The 21,599-nt window shown below is 34.7% G+C and overlaps 1 protein-coding gene across 6 annotated transcripts in view; it reads right to left on the reverse strand.

Moving 5' to 3' along the window:
* The window catches only part of tmem131l (transmembrane 131 like), a 59,827-nt gene that overhangs the window by 28,729 nt on the left and 9,499 nt on the right, over positions 1-21,599 (reverse strand). For all 6 annotated transcript variants that reach the window (XM_079858297.1, XM_079858300.1, XM_079858301.1 and 3 more), the window contains exons 3-4: positions 21,548-21,588; positions 7,561-7,632 (exon numbers count right to left, since the gene is read on the reverse strand). In XM_079858297.1, the coding sequence (XP_079714423.1) occupies positions 7,561-7,632; positions 21,548-21,588 (113 nt within the window). The remainder of the gene's footprint in view (positions 1-7,560; positions 7,633-21,547; positions 21,589-21,599) is intronic.

Here is a 21,599-nt window from a genome sequence, read left to right on the forward strand (position 1 = left end):
TGTGAAGAACACAACCATTGTGAAACTAAAAAGCTGGTCTAAATGACCGATATGTCAGGGACTGTTATGCTTATATGAACATTCTTGCCGTGAAAGCATAACTTTGTTCAAAAGGAGATCATTTATTTATGTCTTCAGACTGAAACGGCTGACTCTAACAGTGCACGCTTCCCTAAAGCATCACAATGAAAACGGTTCAGTATTACAACACTTGAGCAAAGATGAAAGTAAATGTCATTCAAAGCCACACACATCTATTAAAAGACTTGAGTTGACCTTTCAAAGCTGATTCTAACCACATAAAGCTTAGCAGCTCAGCTCTTTATGTTATGATGTTCCTGTGGTCAAAGGCCAGCTTCAAAAGAGGTGTGTGAATAACAGCATGTGAAACACGGCGGCCAATAAAAAAAAATGACTCCAGATCCTATCAGACCAGCATTGAATCTTGTGTGTTCATATGTGTCTGACTAGGTACACTACATCTATAGTTAGGCTACCAAAACTGCCAATGCATAGACAAGATAACTAACTTGTCAACCTAGTCCGTTATTGGTTCTTTATTATCGGGACTCTTGATAAACTGCACCATTTGCCATTTCTGTAAAGAATAGCATCTAACAGCTGTATAGACAATTACTCAACTTTTAAAATAAGAAACATTATTATCAAGTAAGAAATATGCAATTAGGCAAAAACAAAGATGAAAAATATTAGACAGTTAAATCTCAATTGAAAAAAGAAAGAAAGAAAGGAGTTTAGGATGGCCAAAATCATTAACCGAACCAGTAATGTTTAATTGCTGCTTCTCTAATCTATCTCATGTCTATCTCATGCACACAACATGGATAAGCTAACACAGGGAAATATGTTAGCAGTATGGATGGACACACTTCACCATGACAAAAAAAATGAAGAGTAGAAATACGTAAAAGGTTGTGAAGACCACAATCCATCCAGTCATCCAATCATTTCATTAGGCTATTATATTGACCTTCAGGAAACCCTGAATGAATCCGCATTTTGCCAAACTTGTTCTGCTCCCTTTTTCCATCGCATATCAGATTGGAAAGGCATTTATTTTCAATAAATATGAAGTAAATGTGTGAAAATTGGAATTAAAGTGCCTATCGGTTATTTCATAATAAAGTGTTTATCAGTAGGGTTAGGTGTAGGCCTTATTGTCCTAATAAGGTGGCATTTATTTAAGAAATATAATTATTTAATTATTGCATTTTGTTTTATAATGTACTAAAATGCTGAGGTGCAAATAGTATCAAACTACTATTTACACTTGTTGCAAAGAGAATACTGCTATTTTTACATGGTGTAAATAGAAGCTATTGCTATTTGCACAGTGTAAATAGCATCTATCGCAAAGGAAATATGCTATTTTAACTTAGTGTAAATAGCATCTATTGCGGCTATTTGCACTTATGCAAATAGCCACTGCCTAAAAAAAAATGGATGTGCATATTGGTTATCAGTCAAAAAGAAGAATTGGGTAATAGTTTGCAACAGGTTACCAAAATTGAAAACCAATGTAACTTATAATTATGTAACAATGCCTGAGAAATGCCATTCCAAGTCTAAGCTGTTGTCTCTCTATGTGTGGCCTAATGGAAGCAGTGATGGGAGTATGAGGGGTGTGTGTGAGTGTGTTCAAGGTAGATAATAAGAAGTAGATGGTGGTGCAGAAGCACTATTGAAATTAGCAGCCAGGCGAAACAAGGGCATGTTTCTCTCTCTCTCTCTCTCTCTCTAAAAGGTTATGCAGCAGTTGGTGTTGCATCATTGCAGGAACAAGTATTGGGAAAAAGGTGTAGACCTACCTGTGCATACATGTGCAAAGAAACATTATTATGCAATACACCTCTGTGTATCTAGAGTAGCTGGTGTCAAAATATCTGTACAAAAATCAATTTGATATTTAAAACCAAAAGATAATAATGATTTGGTTTGGCAACAGTGGCCAACTTTAGGCTTTATTGCCGTGGAAATGTTTTATAATATTCACATTACATTTATATGGGGCAATAAGTTATACTATATAAATATAGTATTATTTATATATTATATATAATATTTGACAAACCTTTTATAATATAACATGTGAAAAGATAAAACAATGAACGATGAGAACACGCTTTTGTTTTTGTATACAGAAGACCACAATCCATCCAGTCATCCAATCATTTCATTAGGCTATATATTGACCTTCAGGAAACCCTGAGGATAACTATTTTCAGGCTGTAATGTTTGGATTAGGTTACTAATTAAATATTGAATATTATTATTATTATTTTAATAACCCTTCCATCTCTAGTCACTCGCATTTACAATGTTTGTAATGCCAAAGAATCATGAATCAAATGGATCCACTGTCAACAAAGATTTAAAGCCCTACAAAACATATAAAGCTGTTAGGTGTTCATAAATGGTAATGAAGACATCGTATTTTTGGCCCCAATACTGTTTAAAGACCCAGTTAAGATTCCACAAAATCAAAAGTGTTTATTGTACCTTAGGCTGCATTTTGACAATTGATTAATCAATATAAAATTACTATAATATTAATAAATACTATTAAAAGAACATGAAACTAGCTAAGAGGTGGAAAGAGGAAGAGTATGATATGAAATTTAACAGTTCACACCAGTTACTGATTATATATTATATAATTACTTGTGATACACACAGGATTACAATTATAGTTCATATAAACCATAAATCTCATGTTATATTGGTTGTGCACTCCTTTCTCTGTTGCTCTACTTATGATTGACATGTATGCACATGTTCTAAGTATTTCAAGTTAAACAACAATACACACTTCTTATTAGGATGAGTCATTTCTTCATTAAAAACTAAAATGTTCAGATTATAAAAATATAATAGTAAAATGTTAGATATGTCCTGGCAAAATGAGACACCTTGAAAGGTCGTAAAATGTTCAAATTCTTTGCATTTGGGGAAAAGTTGCACGTTCGTTTTTCCTTCTTTATATATGTGCCATGACCTGCACCTTTAGATTTTGTGTGAGTCTGTGTGTGTGTGTGTGTGTGTTAACTTCTACTACTACATTTTCACAAATCACAAATGACTTGCTCTTATCATCCGGTAGTGGTTGTATCTCTCTATTAGTGTTACTCGATCTTAGTGCTGCATTTGACACCATTGACCACAACATTCTTTTAAATAGACTAGAAAACTATGTTGGCATTAGTGGAATTGCACTAGCATGGTTTAAATCATACTTATCGGACCGTTATCAGTTTGTAGCAGTAAATGAAGAGATGTCTCATCGATCACAAGTTCAGTATGGCGTACCACAAGGCTCAGTACTAGGACCGCTGCTGTTCACTCTGTACATGCTACCATTAGGAGATATCATTAGGAAACATGGAATTAGCTTCCACTGTTATGCCGACGATACTCAGCTCTATATTTCTTCAAAACCTAACGAAACTTACCAATTCACTAAATTAACAGAATGCATAGCTGATATAAAAAATTGGATGACTCGTAATTTCCTACTTCTAAATTCTGAAAAAACAGAGATTCTAATTATTGGACAAAATACTTCCTCACGTAATAACCTAGAATACCGTCTAACACTTGATGGCTGCTCTATTAAATCTTCGTCGTCGGTTAGGAACCTGGGTGTGCTCTTTGATACCAATCTTTCATTTGAAAGTCACGTGTCTAGTATCTGTAAAACCGCATTTTTCCATCTTAAAAATATATCTAAATTACGTCATATGCTCTCAGTGACAAATGCGCAACAATTAGTTCATGCTTTCATGACATCAAGGCAAGATTATTGTAATGCTCTACTGGGTGGTTGCCCTGCACGCTTAATAAACAAACTACAGCTAGTTCAAAACGCAACAGCTGGAGTTCTTACCAGAACCAGGAAGTATGACCATATTAGCCCAGTTCTGTCAAAACTGCATTGGCTCCCTAATAAACATCGCATCAATTTTAAAATATTGCTGATTACTTACAAAGCACTAAATGGTTTAGCTCCGCAGTACTTGAGCGAGCTCTTAACGCATTATAGTCCTTCACGTCTATTGCGATCTCAAAATTCTGGCCAGTTGATAATACCTAGAATATCAAAATCGACTGCTGGCTGTAGATCCTTTTCCTATTTAGCACCAAAACTTTGGAACAATCTTCCTAATATTGTCCGGGAAGCAGACACACTCTGTCAGTTCAAAGCTAGATTAAAGACACATCTCTTTGACATAGCATTCACATAATACATTATAGACTTATATAATTCAATGTTAGGCTGCATAGATTAGGTCAGCCCGAACCGGGAACACTTCCCATAAATCCTGATGTACTTGTTACATCATGAGAAGAATGGCATCTATGCTAATTTAGTGTCTTTGTTTATCCCGAGGTCTTCCCGCAGCCTGCCGGATCCAGGCCGTATCCAGATCTGACGAAGGCCCTTGGCCTGGACCCGATGACAACGCAGTGCTAAAGTGCCACCTAGTCTCTCCCTATGGAGGATCCCTTTCCCACTCTACAGATAAAGGGTCGTCGGGAAAACTCAATTTGCGTATCTACCCCAAATTGATCAAATAAAATAAAATTCTGAATCAAAACTATAAGGAAACACCAGTAATTTGTTTAGGCTTGGTTTGTAGGGAATTACAAACCTGCGCACATATATTCAAACGCACATAACTATAGAACCAATTCTTAATGCACATGTGAACGCCATCAGCGTTTCTCACAGGATCGCGTTTAAAGTTTGTGTAGAGAGAATGGTGTCGTCTTGGCGGCCCCTAATTTAATAACAAATGATCGTTGCGACGGAAGCGAATCAATCAAAACTAACTTTAGCTGGAAAATAACTTTATTAAAGAACCGCTATAAAGCCAAGACAATCTTACCTTAAATTATACGTTTATCTCTGTAAAGCTGCTTTGAAACAATCTACATTGTTAAAAGCGCTATATAAATGAAGATGACTTGACTTGACATTTATGCCCTGATGAAAATTACATGACTGGGACCCTCTTTGAAGCATTTAATAAAAAATGCTTTAGAAACATTTTTAAACAGAAATAATTTAAGGTAAAAACAAAAATTTGCATTTTTAGTATTCAGTGTAAAGAAGCATTTTCATTAACAATTATCAATTTGATTTATTAGTTGTTGCAGATCTAAATCACACCAAGAAAATTTTGCACACATAGCTGTGAAATCTGGCTCTATGTTGTCCTAATAAAAGGTAACAACCTCCAATAATGCTTCCAACAAATGAGACTATCAGCATTGGAACATCTACAACTTTACAACTGTAGTTATTTCTTAAGAGCAAAATTAAATCAGTAGACTCCAAACTCTGCCACTTTTCTTCCATCAGAAGAAAAGAAATTCCAGCCATATTTGGTCATCCTGTCTGCAGAGTTCAGCTTTAAAATAGAGCAGACTTTAAAATACCATTTTGACTTTATGGACAGCATTTGTGGCACTATTAACGAATAAAATAACTTTCAACCCTTAATTTTTAAATATAAAACTATTTGTGTTTATAGCTATGGACTTTTAATGGAAGTCTAGAAGGCAACCGCTACAAAATAAGTGAATGTCACATGGTTTTGAAAGTATAACCAATTTTAAAATTCTTAGTTACAGCCAATATTTCTACACATCATAATAAACATACAGATTGATATTTTTTGTAAATCTTTGTATTCTATAAAGCTGTTAAGTTATATTTAACCCAAAACATGCCTTTTACAGTGAGCCAAGTCTGGATAAATAGCCATTTTTAACAGGATGGACAGTTGAAGGAACCCAACCTCGTTATATATTTGCTTTTTTTTAGCCTACTAAAGTGTTCCCTGCAACTGGAGTATTCTCTGTAGGGCACACACCTGCATGAGCTTGTATGGACAGAAGCGCATGTCTGAGCTTGTATTTTGGGTTAAGCTGAGTTGCTTTGACATTGCAGAAAATAGAATAACAGAAACAAAATGTATAAGCCTTTTTACCCGTTATCACTACTGTGAAATATATGAGCTTGTTAAAACTCAAACTTGAGATTTTGGGACGTCACATTTATTGAAATGTGAGCTGCGCTAATTCCGCTAGCCAACTTAACGTTACCTTATTCTATTTAACCTATTACAGTTTGTTTCATTCTATATAAGGAAATTCATTTAATTTTATTTAAACTGTTCGTTAATTGAAATGTGTGATGCTGTTATTAAAAGTAGCCTACCGTGTTCTTTATTTATTACAGTCCGTTCATTTATTTTTCATTCTTCTTTTATTTAAATAGCCTACCCTTTACTGTGTCAGTAATTACTGTGCTGCTAATTTCTTTGGGATTGATTTGTTTGCTGGTTTTGATATTCAAACATCAGAAAAATGTTAGGCTACCTTTATTAAAAGTATTGCTCTTTACAGACCTGTGAGTTTTGTATCACTAGTGAAGTGTCCGTTCTCGGAGCATATAAGCCCTACCACGTGAGGCACACCGCTTACGGCTCGCGCCGTTCTGTTGTTCATTAAACGTTTATTAATTCTGAATGTGTCGCGTGTCCATATTGCACCAAAATGTGACACTGCACTGCACTCCCTTGGCTCCGCAGCAACACACCCGCCACATGAAGTCGATTGGATGAACGGTTCTCGACATAATCAAAATGCAAACAGACAGACAGACACAGATTCCTGCCTTTATTAGTGAGAAGAATTTGTTCAAACCCCTCCCTCCAAAGCTTCGAATATTTGTTGTTAAAGAACAAAAACAAATTAGCAAATCGCACAAATAAATACAACTGAACAAAGATCCGATTTAAGATTTTCAGGTATTCAGGTACAGAAACTGTAATCAAATGTAAAATAATACTGCACTTTATAAATAAAATATAGGCCTACATTACAAATATAGTTGCAAATTTTTTTCAAACAAGAAAATGAATTTTCTCTGGTGCTGCCACTTAGCTGATCAAATATATTATCATGCATTTTCTTTGTCAACTGTTTACATTCACTTAAGACACAAACGACAGTTTATTAAAATATTTTGACATTTTTGTCTACATTTGTCCGTTCAAAAGCAAAAAGACGCGAAAAAGTATGAGAGGCAGCTTTCTGCGCGCGCGTTTTGGATGTGCGCGCCTCAGAAAATAGCGTGGGCCTTCTTGCACTTGAATGGTTTAAAATTACAATAAAATTCACCTTTTCTATGCGCACGCATTGGATGTCCACAAAAAAGCCTTCCACATTTAAACAAGAACAAAGCTAATTTTCATCGTAGGAGAATGTTTACTTGTTTGAGAAATATTTACCATGTTTACTTAATTGAGAAACACTTAAATTTTACATCAAAGACAAAAAAATTCTTATTTATATCATGCAACTTCTTTTAAATAAAAAAAAATATCCATTTAATATATTATGGTATGGTTTGAAAAATGAAAATGTATTTTCCTGGCATTGCCATTAGCTACTAACATTTTTATAAACCTATTATGGACCAAGTGTATGCTGATATTTGTGGGTAAAATGTATGAAATATAAAACTCTTACTGTGGGCCGAAGTCCAGTGTGGGCGGCTGAAACTGGAGCTGTCTCCCACTCTCCTGCACATAAAACGAGGATCTGAGGAGGAGAAAAGAAAGAAAGAAATGTGAATGCCATGCAGATTACATGAATAGGTACTTTAAAAATTACAGTATCAGTAAAGTTTTATTTAATGCCATGTAAGCATCTGTGGCTATCTTCATGGCAAAAACTGAATTACAAAAATACAAGAGTTAGACCTACATATATAAATAAAAAACAAGAAAATAAAAAAAAATGCTTTTTGAAAAGTACAAAGCAAGAGAATCAAACCACCAGGTCGTCTTAAGAGCTACTCTCTGGGAATGGTGGGGAAAATTTATACGATATGCTGAAAAGTGGTGACATTTTGAACAAATCAAAACAATATGACTATGTAGCCCATGTAGTATTATGTAGTGGTATGTAACCAAGCATTTTAAACCTCAGATCATGCAGATCTTATGATGCAAAACCCTTATTCAAATCAGCGTTAAGAACTGATTTTGTTGTTGTTTTTAGCCTGGACGATTTCACTAGTTCGACAAAGCGAAAGGAAATTTACTTTTTCACACAATGTCATCGTTTCACATGCATGAATGTTAAAAAACCACAAACAGAGCATCGTTTGTTGGCAGTCTCAGGGAGTGACTTCATTCCTCCTGAGAAACACTTATACTGAATTTACAATACAAGAGAAAATTATGATTTAGTACGAACATAAGAGAAAAATGGAGAAAAGCTAAATGAACATCCATCAGTTATTGAGTTGACACAAAACAACACAAACTCCAAAAAAGTGAGCTATAATAAAACACCAGAGAAGTATAATGAAAAATACAACACAAGTGTGGCAAAAGGGTGACAGGAAACTAAAAACAACAGGAAGCTAAAGTGGGCAGCAGGTCAAAGCAGACCAAATGATCAACACTTTTGTTTATACTCTCCTAATACTTAATGAATTGCACCGTTTCTCTGAAAACACCTAATAATGCAGGTGAAATTGTTCCAAGAAGTTTTGCTGTTGAGTTGAGATGAATAAGCTGAACAAGTTTTGGTACTGAGTGATGATAAACATGTCCTTATGTTTAGTAAAATGAAAAACTGTGTAAAAATGTATTTATCCGATTCATTGTGATATAGATACTTAAAATCCCACATCCTTTCTACTCTATGCTTAATTTCAGGGGTTATGTAAAAAAAACAAAAACAAAAACCAATACATACAAGTACTTTTCCAAAGATTTTAACTGCAGATGTCACTGTCACACTTTCAAATATCATCATGATATCCAAATTTACAAGGTTTCTCCACTGCAGAATCTTTAGCACATGACAAAAGAAATTACATTCATATTTTATGTATGAATACAAGGTCAGAGTCTGTCTATAAAATAATTCAATTTAAAACCTTTTTTGTTAAGTTGTCCTTGTAGGCTGCATGCAAAAAAATAAATAATATCTACCGTAGTGTAGTGTGATTCACAACCAAATGACTCATGATTGCTTGTAGTGAATTCAAAACAACACAAGCCGAGTAGCCTGATTCCTATAACTAATGAGTCTTTTGAGTTGGTTCTTTTAATGAATCCTTCAAAATGACAAATTACACAAATCTAATCAAAACAATTTAAAAATCAAAATAGGCTAATCAAAAGCTTTTGAATTGGAATTGAAGTTAAATGCTCATGCGTTTGTGTGTGTAAAGGGTTGAAAACAGACAATGGATTACCATTCCTGAAAATACAATTAGCAAACTTAAAGCCAAAAGCAATAGCTAATCTTGAGGAACTGCACAAATATCTATCATAACCAGCTTTGAATAGTTATAGATCTACTCACTTGACTTGTTTATTAATAAAATGCCTGACCCCTCTTTTATCTAATTATTGTTTTTAATGTTCCAAAATTGGAGCTCTAGCGGGTTCCGGTGAGTGGAACAGACCATCTGTTGAGTCGTGGGGGAATCCTTCCTTTCGACACTGTCAGTGGCTTGTCCAGGCCTTCAACAGCTGGGAACTCTGACATAAAGACGCACATATCAGTGGCCTTCATCATAACTGATTACCAAAAGAAAGAGGAGAACTCGAGGTATGAATCACTTCTGTACCAATTCCAGGAAAGATCTTATGAAACAAACCAACAATACTTTTATGTAGCATCAGAACCTCAGAGAACTTGTTTATAACTCTGAACAGCTTTCAAAGTTCTCCATAAAAGGCAAATGAACAAAGTAAATCAAACCTGGAGAAAGAACCTGGAAGAGCATCAAATGTAAACTGACTTCAAAAAAAAAAAAAGAGAAAGGTCACAGGTTCCTGGGCCTCATATACTCTGTCTGGACATTATCATACTGGTAAAACATGTTCACATTATTAACCTTTATGGCAGTCATCTTAATCTAAATTCTGGGCTACACAGAATTCAAGTCGCTCAGACAACCATCACTGAGTGAGTGTGTAAAAATTCACTGGTTAGATCTGATACCGGATATCCAAAATTTCATCAGCCTGCTGTGTTTTCAAATGGCAGCTGACGGGTGTTGAAAGCAGCAAAACATTGCATGATCCTGTCAAGAAATGTCAACAAAAACACAATCAAGTGTGTTTGACTTTCTCTAAGGCATAATGTTGTACCCTGAACATATTTCCTGGAGGTAAAACAGAAACACTGTGCACTGGCTCCGAGAGTGAGTAAAGATTCACTGAATCACTGCACAGCAAAAATTGATTTGCATGAACATCAGATGATCGACTATCAAGTGCAGTCATTTTTAACCTGTGGGTACATACATGCTGTCTATGCTGAAACAGGAACTACAGTGTAAGAGTTTCAAGTGAGCTTTTTTCTTCAGTTTTTTGTATGAAAGGCACTTGGCTGTTTGTAATGCCACTCTTTTATGGTCGGGAACTAAGAAACGGTTATTATTCAGAATATTTCATTACTTTAACAATATTACCAACATTTAATAATTCGTAAACTGTTCTCGTACAATAAGACTTATAAACAGAGTGCAACCAATGTAGTCTGAATCCTGAACAAATGACTCTTATGAATTGGTTCTTTATAGTGAATTAAACATATACAGCTAACAACTTTAATCTGTGTAGCTATTGACTATTTGTTCATATGAAAGCATGTAGTTAAAGTTTTATTTTACAATGTACTCTGAGGTCCACATTTAATGTTGTTCAGGTTTTAACATAACCAAAACCAGCCTTAGAAGTAATAGGCTATTTTCTATCCTGTTTTGGACCTTTTGTAACATCCATTTTGATAGGAGTGCCATATTTAAGACTTGGAAGTAAACACACACTGCTATGACTGGGTAACAGTTTTGCTTATTAAAGTAATTTTCAACATCCCTGCCATTACACGTGTGGAACTGTTTTTGAAAACTTCCTGAGTTCAAAATGATCTTGTTACATAGTTGAAACAACTGTGAAACATTTATGCATATTACATATGTTTTATAAGTCTAGGTTGTGGCAAATAAAGTTGTCAAAGTTAATTGAGTTGACAAATGATAACTTGCGGTGTTTCATGTAAACAAAATTATGAATTATCACACTTTCTAATAGACGCAAATTTACTAATAGACGCAAATTTGCGTAAATTGGGCACGATTGCCACGGACACGGGATATTCGACTCAAACGAGCCTTCTGCGCAAGTTGAAAAATTTCAACTCGAGCGGGAAATTTGCATGATGCGTTGTCGCGCAAGCCAATCAACGGAGAGCTCATTGACACGTTCTGGAGAATATGGTGAAATTCACAGAGTTGTGTGCGCCTCTGGATGTTGCTGTGAACCCAGACATATAGTTTTAGTATCGCTATAGTTTTGTTGCTGGAGTATTCATGTATTTGCATCTCTCTCATATTTACGACTACATGACGTGTGAATCGGCGGGCGAGGCACTGATCTTCTGCAGAAGAGGTCGCACTATTACGTTTCAATAAAAACTGTTTTTAGACTAATGAAGAAGTTTTGAGTTCTGAAACCTAAAGGATTTTTTTTTTAAACAACAACCTCTTAATTATTATTATTTAAATATATTTTAAAATGTAACATCCCTGTGATTGCAAAGCTGAATGATCATTTAGATCTATTACTCCAGTCTTCTATGTCACATGATCCTTAAGATATCATTCTAATATCGCCACCTTCCTAAAATAATTGCCCAAGTCATTTTGATGATCAAATGACTTATTTTAGGAAGGTGACGATGTGCTGATTTACTGCTCAAGAAACATTTTGTTGAAACAGTTGTCCTGCTTAATATTTTTATGGAAACTGTTACTTTTTTTTTTTTTCATTCTTTGAATAGAAAGCTCAAAAGAACAGTGTTTATTTGAAATGCAAATGTTTTGTAACAATACAAAAGTCTTTACTGTAATTTTTGATCAATTAAATGCACACTTGCTAAAAAATATATTTAAAATATAATATATTCACTGAAATGGAATCAAGTTTACAACTAATAATTGACATTTCAACACACACACACACAACTTCCCATCACAAAAGAAAAAAAAAATGTTGATGCTTCAAATAGTGTGTACAGCTCATTTCCTGTGTGAGCTGAAACAGGAAGTTGTAGGAAATTTGAATAATGCAGGGGTAGGTGTGTACAAATGACACTGAGTAGCTCATCGGAGTTCAACCATTGTTATTTATTATCTATCTTAATGAAATGCACATTTGAAAAGTTTCCATGATTTTAAAAGATAATCACATAACATGCCTTCCCTGAACAATGGAAATGCATGCGCTTTATACTTTGAACAAACATGAGAGTGATGAGAATTTTTATGATGATACCCTACTTTTTACCGTTTTCACCCTTTAAATAACAAGAATAACCCTGTTTTATCAACAATGTGTATCAAGCCATCCTTCAGCTGGAGCTTGATTTGGATGTTTTGCAAGTAAAATGTAGCTTATGTTCAACTGGATTCTGGTCTTTTCTCTTTATGCTTCAGCAGTGTGTTTTTGGTTATTCAATGTCCAATGAAGTACAGGCATGTGTGTCTGCTGATATATATTTTTTTACATAAATTGGCCAAGGTGCATCTGCAAATGTCCACAAAACTATTTCAGCAGTTTGTGCAAAATGAAAAACAGAATAATGGAAAACTGCTGCTTTCGATCCTTTATAACAGTCGATCTCAAACTTTTGACAAAGTATATTCTCTGGTCAAGTCTGAACATTCAGTATATTAATTATATTATATTGATCAGATCGTAATTAAAACAAAAGATATATCTTCAGTATTTAAAAAAAAAATCCAGTTTGAGATCCAATGTACAACTGACTTTATCTATATATTATTTAGTTTAGATTATATACAGATTAGATTAATCATAAAATTATTATTATTATTATATAATAGTAATAATAATAATAATAATAATAATAATAATAATAATAATAAGTATTTGTAGTTATTATAACCTATATATGTTTATTTTATATTTATATTAAGGTTAATGTATGTCCCATCTCTCCATAAAAATATCTTCAAAATAAATATTGTTTGTCGATTTAGCTGTTTTAAACTTAAGCAACACCTAAGCAATAGCATAATTCCATACCTTTGTCTTCATCATTAAATTTATTTGGATTTTATTGTCCTAACACTTTTGATGGACTCTGACCTGGTGGTTTATCATATTCAACACCCATGACTCAACACTTTCAAGGAAAGCAATTGATTTCATCCGAAATTCATACAAACACACTGTTCTTTCAATGGCAAAATCCATAGACTAATATAAACAAAAAGAATATTATCAGCTCTGTTTTCAATAGATCTAATAGATTTAGATTTGGCACAGCTTTGTGACAGGTGACCACGGTTACTGGTTGCTACACAACAGAGGGTCACATGACAGAAGCAATAAGCACACAAGCAATAAATGTGTTGCTACTAGTTAGTGTCAATGTGACATATTGGTTGCCAAAACAAACACAGAAACACAATCATCCCTCTACAATTCAAGAGGAAAATAAATGCATAATATGCACATGGTTAAGGATGGTAATTTGTTTTGCCTTTTGGTATTGTTCTTTTTTTTCTTTTCATTGAAATACACATGACAAGCACACTGCCCTAAATATTAGTGTGCATGATCCAGAGAAGAAACATTGTGGAATGTTTTGGGCTTAATGGAATGTAGTTGATGCCAGGAGCTGAAGCTATTTGTGGTGTTGGCAGAGGGCAGAGGAAGAGATGAGAGGGCGTATCACAGCAGGAGGTGTGAAAATTAGCACTAGCAACCAGAGAGAGAGAGAGAGCTGCAGAACATACTCTACACTATGGCTATCTTCAAATTGGGACTTCAGGAGGCCCTAATGCCACATTTACGAACGAGTTCTGGTGTCCACTCAATCAGATAATGGATTATCATAAAAAAAAATATGCAGGAAGGGGACTTGGTGCTATTCGTCAGTTGTTGACTGGACTTTTAAATGAGGGTGTTGCACTCAAAAGTGGAGGCAGCTTGCAGGGGCACTGATAGTAGGGCTGGGCAAAAAATATCGATTTCTCGATTTTAATCGATTCTCATTTTTACGAAACGATATCGATTCTTAAATCCCAAGAATCGATTAGTCATCCTGTTTTCAGTTGATGAATGAATGGAACATTGTTGCGCGCATCCAATCCAATAAATCGCAATCATCTTTGTGCTTTGTTATTATTGATATGAAACAAAGTCTCAGATTTCAAATTACGTCCATTTTCTTACGAAATTCAAAAACATAATACCGTTTTGGCGCTGTGGCGTGAGATCGCTCTGGCGCAGCTCAGGGGTGCGTTTCCCGAAAGCATCGTTGGCCAACTATGGTCGCAAGTTCCGTCGTTACCAATAGAGTTCAATGGACATTGCGATGAACTTGCGACCATAGTTGGCCAACGATGCTTTCGGGAAACGCACCCCAGCTCAAGAGAAGCAGCAGCGCGGAGCGGACACGACCTTCTCTTCCGCCTTAATAATACCAGTTACAGCGCGAAATAAACATGAATGAGCTTCTGAAAGTGTGTTAAAAGACAGAGTACAACTTATCGAAGTCCGTATCATGTCACATGGAATCGCTCAATCACTGTTTCAACCATGGAAAGACGTTAGTAATCAATGTCATGTAACGTCACATTTACCTCAGAAAAAAACATGTATCCAGTGACCACAAACTCGTTAGTCAGCTAGAAAAATTTACTCTAGAGAGGAGCATTTTGTTAAATATATGCACCAAATTACATATTCATTATAATGTTTAATGTTCTTCAATATTTAATGCATGTTTGAATAAATCTGGAAAGTTTTTTTATGACAGCCACCATTTAAATTTGTATATAATTTCATATAACTTTATTATTATAAAAATAAATAAAAGTGTATTTTAAGTGTTTGTATACAAATCAGTTAATTTTTACCTTCAATATTAGCCTATAGTAGGCTAATGAAGCCTATAGGCTACAACTGACTCCCAGTTACAATAATAGTTAAGAGATTTGTTTTCCTTGAGAAAATTTGCAATGTATTGTACCTGATATGCAAAATAATCGATATTGAATCGAATCGTAATCGAAATCGAATCGAATTGCAAGCTTGTGAATCGAAATCGAATCGAATTGTGAAATTTGTGTCAATACCCAGCCCTAATTGATAGTTTTAAAAAAAAAATTATTTTAGCCGATATCTGTTTCTGACTTGCACAAAAACTGCATTGCAATCATTTACCAAACTGTCATTTGTGTGGAAATACTTCAAAGTCTGTAAAAATGGCGTTAACAGGCCAGAGACGGGACACTCTGAAGACGGACGAAAAGAGGAGAGGAGAGCACAGAAAATCCTGTACCGGTCACAGCAAGCTCACTGTTCGCAATGCTAGAAATGTTGGAAGAAAAATATAAATATTGAATTGGGGGTGGGTGTTTATATGAATGTATCTCTGGAGGGAACCGAAAAAAAGCTAAAAAGCTGTTCACAAAGCTAAAGTTAGACCATTCTACTTTTGCTTTAAATCTTGAAATTTAGCATCTTGGTTTGGATTGTGATTAAAACGCAGTGGTTGCCTCTGATTTCAATTTGCTACAGATATATAATTGTTTTTATTTAAGGACAGTTTGGCCTGCAATAGAGCAAACAACAAATACATTTGCCTATTCAAAGAAAAATACAAAAATACAAAAAATAATCGGCAACCAGTATCAGAAACGACAAATTTGCTTGTAAACAAAATCGGCAATCGGCCATGAAAAATCATGATCGCTGCATCACTAGTTTAAATTAACTTAATGATCAAAGAAGTCTGGCATATGTCACCAGAGACAAAGCTAAAAAAAAACTGAAAAACTTGTCAATGGTGGAGAAACGCTGTGTCAAAAATGACGGAAAATCTCAATGGCGTGCAAAGAGTTATATTACAAAAATTCAAAAAAAAAAAAAAAAAATGTATGCACGGATTAATGGTTTACGATAACATCTATAACATGCATTTAAAAAAAAAAAGATATAGTGAATTTTCATTTCATGCTGAGTTGTAAAGTTGTTCTTGTAGTTTTAGGTGTTACTTTATTATGGCAACAAAGTTGTAAAATTGGATACAACTTTACAAAAAAAAAAAGTAATTATGTCATATTAAAAAGTCAAAATCATATTACCATGCATTGTATACTGCATGTTTTGTGAATTGAAAAAGTCAGCATTTAAAAAAAATTTAATTAGTCCCATTAAACTTCCACTGATCCTCAACAAACCCGTCTCCATACCAGCGTGATGACTCCGATCTTCAACCGGATGGAACTGGATAATATTCTGATTGTTCCAATCCAATCTGACTTCTGACCTATTAGTGCTGCCTGGATCATAATCATACACTGTTCGTTCATTGGCCAGAGGAGAACTGGCCCCCCCGACTGAGCCTGGGTTCTCCCAAGGCTTTTTTCTCCATTCTGTCACCTGATGGAGTTTTGGTTCCTTGCCACTGTCGCCTTTTTGCCTTTGTTGCCATTGGCTTGGCTTGCTTAGTTGAGGACATTAAATTTAACATATAATTTAATATTCAACAATAATATTGATCTGCCTGCACTGAAACCATTATATGAGAACTGAACTGAGCTGGACGATGACATCACGGTTTTCTCCAGTAAATATAAATGAACTAAATTAATAACTTTTTTACAACAAAAATGAAACATCACTGAACTTACTGTAAGCTGAACTGTGATGCTCTTTTCTTCTGAAATCAAACTTTGTTGCATTATTTTCCAGTTATCTCTGTAAAGCTGCTTTGAAACAATCTGTATTGTAAAAAACCCTAAATAAATAAATGTGACTTGACTTCCACACCAAGTGCTTTACTGTAACCCAAATGTTTGCCTTTTTCAGGTAAAATATTTTTTTGGTATTATCAACCAGAAAAACAAAAACAAAAAAACATACAAGGTCAAAAAGGCCAAGTGCAACATCAAGCTCCCAAAACTCAGGGTGTGTATGAGAAACTGACTAGCTGAGATTAAGCACAAGTGTGGCAGTTTTTTTGACTTTTTTTAATTGCATATAACACTTTTTATCATTTATGGGTTAATTGATTTAATAGTCTTTCACTACATTTAAAAATTAACAATATAGCCTAGGCCATAAAGAGCAGTCATTGTGACATCACCTCCCCCAACCAAGAATGTTTTATGCAATGAAGAACAAATGTTCACAGACTCCATTTACTTGTGAGATAAACATGGTGTAACATCCTGAAAGTACTGCTGGAAGTGCTAAAATGTTCTAAGATTTGAAATAGTGGACAAAGCAGTGTAAACGCAATCAAGAATGATTTACAATTAGGCAATAGTACTTTGTTACATTACACAAGATATGAAACCAACAAACCATCTAATGTCCATTACTTAAAATCATACAATATTGTGAATCCTGATGTGGATCTGTTACCCAAAAACAGTATTCAAACATATTAAAACATAGCTTCCTGAAATTCTCTGACAAAACTACCTACATTTTTTTGTATTAATCTGTAAATCTGTAATGGAGTCCATTACTAGTGATAGTGTGATATTGTATGTCTGATGTTTGAATCATAATTTCCTGGAATAATTTTTGAGCAGAAATAGGCTTTTCCCAAAATATATTTTGCACATACTAAATAACAGATTGTCTCATTTATCCCATGAGAAAGAACAGACGCGAGAAAGAAATTTACAGGATTAATTGACAGGTTCTGGGAATAAAAGTGGTAAAATAATGCTGTCAACGTGTTTGAAAATCCTTTAAAATAATTCAATATATTAAATTGTTATAGTGTTTATATTATTCTCTATTTCAAGAGTAATCAGCAAATGTCAAATACTAATGTTTTAATACAGATTCTTATGCAATTTATGTACACATTTAGATGCCAAAAAGACCAATCCAATATTCACATAGCTTGCATAAAGCAGGTGTATTATATAGACCTCTCAAAATGGGTTTCAAATCCAAAGCTCTATAACCACGTAGTCAAGTGCTTTCAAAAGAGACTTCATAATATAGAATAATGTGTTTTATAAGCAGATAAAACAAAAAAAAAATTCTAAAGCTACTCAAATCCATGTATCATATATAGACCTCAGACAACCCATAACACGGTCTCTTTCTCTTTGCTCTGCATGCTGTAGATAGTCAATAATCTCCAATACACAGTTAGATGCCGTCACAGACACCCTGCCAATAGATACACAAACGCAAGGCCAAAGTTCAAAGAGCAAACTCTGAACACCAGTAGTATACTCTTCCAATAGTTAAAAAAATATATAAATAAAACATTGCATAGTCTTTACTGTATGAATTAAATATACATTGATTCAAATGTAAAGTTACTAATGTTATTCAGTGAAGATCAGTGATTCTCTCGTTTTCTTTTGTTGTTTGATTAACATATCAAATGGCAGAGAGAGCAGGGGGTTTATTAGGCTGCTGTCACTTTAAGACCGAATGCACAGACCTAATAATAACAAGTATTTGATTACTTTACCAGATTTTCTGAAGACATAACTCAATGCGATTAGGTTAAAAAGTCCCCAAGACGGACACTGACAAATTGTTATCAGTGTATTTGTTAGTTTAAGCACATACCCGAAGCAGCATGTACTTGTCCGTGTTTCTCTCCATCTCGGATCACGCCGACAAAAAGCCGCCTGTTGAACAGCGTTTCTTTCGCAGCTCAATACTCTTTTACACGTGACGTTACATGATTCCACTGATTTGGATGTTACGTATGGTGACGGAAAGGAATGGAAAGCAGCATCATGTTTTCATAATCACCTAAATCAAAAATGAATTGAAAACACAGCCCTAAATCATTATTATTGACCCACTGGTGGTTCGGGGGCCCCACGCAACTTGCGTACTTTGCGTATAGGGAGGACCGACACTGTAGTTTGTTTATAGTCTACATTTAGCTTTTTACTTCTGGTGACTGCATTTAGGTTTCAAAATTCATAAAAGTTGTGTTCATCTGTGGAAAATGATCTTGATGGACAAAACGTGTAAGTATCATAAACTTTTGTTGTTGTTGTTTTTTTTGTGCAATAATCCAAAAGCCTATGGAAAAATCCTATTGAGCTTTGTCAAGGGAACCAGTGTGATGCTAACTGCCGATTGGCCTACAATGTGACGTCATACCTGCACCACTCTATTGGTGCAATGCATGTGTTATAGCTTCTCAGGCCCTATAGTTTTCTGTCCTATCTATGCACATTCTCTTGCTTAACACTGCATTAATGTTATAAGTCCAACTCCCTGAAAAGCTCAATGTCTGCTAATGTTACATTTCTAGAGAGTTACACCCATCTTTTGGACAGATCAATGTAAAAGATTTAGAAACATATGTAGATTTGAAGATATGTAGACCATATGAGTTTTTGATTCTACAGTGTTTGACTTTTGTCAAAGATGCACAGTCAGTGTGGTCAAACGATTTCACTTCTCTATTCGGACAACCATCTAGCACTGTTCTGCTTGCCTGTAAAAAAGACTGTTACACTGCTCCCATGAAATTACCAAAAGCATGCTGCATACATGCATAATGAGCAGCATTCTGTTGCTCTTCGGGTTGGAATTAAAATAGTATTGACTAATTTCACCACATCCCATATTTGTTGTGTTTATTAAATACCTTGGCTAACCTGATAATGCTGATACAGCTAGGCTACCAATAAGTGTGTAGTAGTATTCTCAGTTCTGTTTAACACTTTACCAACCTTTTAACTATATTTAAATACTCATAGCTGTAATTCCATACATTTTCCCCATACCTGCAAAGTCGTGAAAGATGAAAAGGGTGATCCCGAGCCCATAAAAACAACAAATATATAATGAAATAATTACTATTTTAGACTGTATTATCATATTAGTTTGCCTTAATGAAATTATCATCACTCATTTTTATTATTGGTATTAGTATTATTACGTAAGTGGTATGATTATGCCATTATTTATGCACTGTTACAGTACCCTTGACAGATTTAATTTCAATTTGGCAATTTCTGCTCATTCAAAAACTCAATTTAGACCACTCAGAGTGAAGGTATCATCTCTGCTTCCTTGTTTTAGAGTCCAGAGTCACCTGCAGGTTTATTTAAATATTTAAAATGGAACAAAAAATATTAAAACTAAAATGTAAATAAAAAATGATGGAGAATTGAGTTTGACACCAAACAATTTTTAAAGATGGCATTCATTTTCTGCATTGAAAGTTGTTGTTGTTTTTTAGCAGTGTTCAACATCAATGTTACAGCAAGGGTATGAAACTGCACGTTGCTGTTGATACAGGAACTGAGTCTTGTTGATGCTGTTGTGTTAAAAGCAGCCATTGTGCTTGGTGATAGTCCCTGATTAGGACTTAACCACAGAGCATGCTGCTACCCTGAGGCAACAATGAAAAGACAATGTGAACTATGAAACATCTGCTACAGGCAGATAGCAGAATGAGATCTACAGAGTTGGGGACGGGTAGCATGAGAGGATGTGGCAAAGATAAAATGAAGAGGGGAAAATGAAGAGAAAGTAAAAAAAAAAAAAAGCTTCAGTTACTAAAAGAGAGTGTGAACAAATTTGCATGCACAAACACAGATGCTTTAAGTCTTCTTTGAATATGATCAAATGCACAAATTATCCACAGTTTATGATGGTAATAAATCTTATCAAAATAAATACCACTGGCTTGGAGTCCACACATCATGTTTTTCATACAACTCATTTCTTCTCCTGCAGAATTCAAGCAACCAATACATGAATCACTCATCATCTGAACTGCATTTAGTGACAGTCAAACCCACAAATACGTGAGGGAATGAGGCTTGGGTAAGTGAGGGAATGACACTTCTAAGTACTAGCTGGACATCCATCCATTTGAATGTTGGGATATTGCAGAAATAAATGTTGGATAGAAACATCAAGATGCAAAAACTAGTTCCAAAATGCATACTGAGCAAAATGTATATGCTTGTTTGTAACTTCACTTCACTTCACTTGACTTCACTGGCACATTGTTTACATACTGTGCTCATATCTTTCTATTGAAATGCAGTTAATAAAACAGTGCGTGTTGATCTTAGGTCATGCCAGTCATATGAATGCAAATGTAGAGTGAACAGAAAGCTGACAGTGTCCTAAAGAGGCTTAGTTTTCCATGCCATGCACTGTTGAAACAAGCCAACCCTGCCTCAATTTAAATGTTTAGGGGATATACACAATAGACCCCCAGAAACTTACATGTGATGCTAAAAATGTAGCCTAAAACTTTTGTTCTTCAAGTTTTGAACGTGATAATTTTATAAACTATTTTATATACAACAAATTGTGGGTTTACAACAACAGATTTGTACTAACCATACCTGAAGCAAAGATACCAAAAAAATGCAAATAGGCTACTGTATTAAAGTCTCAAAGGCATTGTGGTAAAGAGAGATTCTCACCTCTCCTCTCGAGGAACATTCTCACTGTGCTGCTCCTCTGCCTGGAAGGGAA

The sequence above is a fragment of the Squalius cephalus genome, assembly GCF_949319135.1.
Source record: "Squalius cephalus genome assembly, chromosome: 2".
Taxonomy (NCBI): Eukaryota; Metazoa; Chordata; class Actinopteri; order Cypriniformes; family Leuciscidae; genus Squalius; species Squalius cephalus.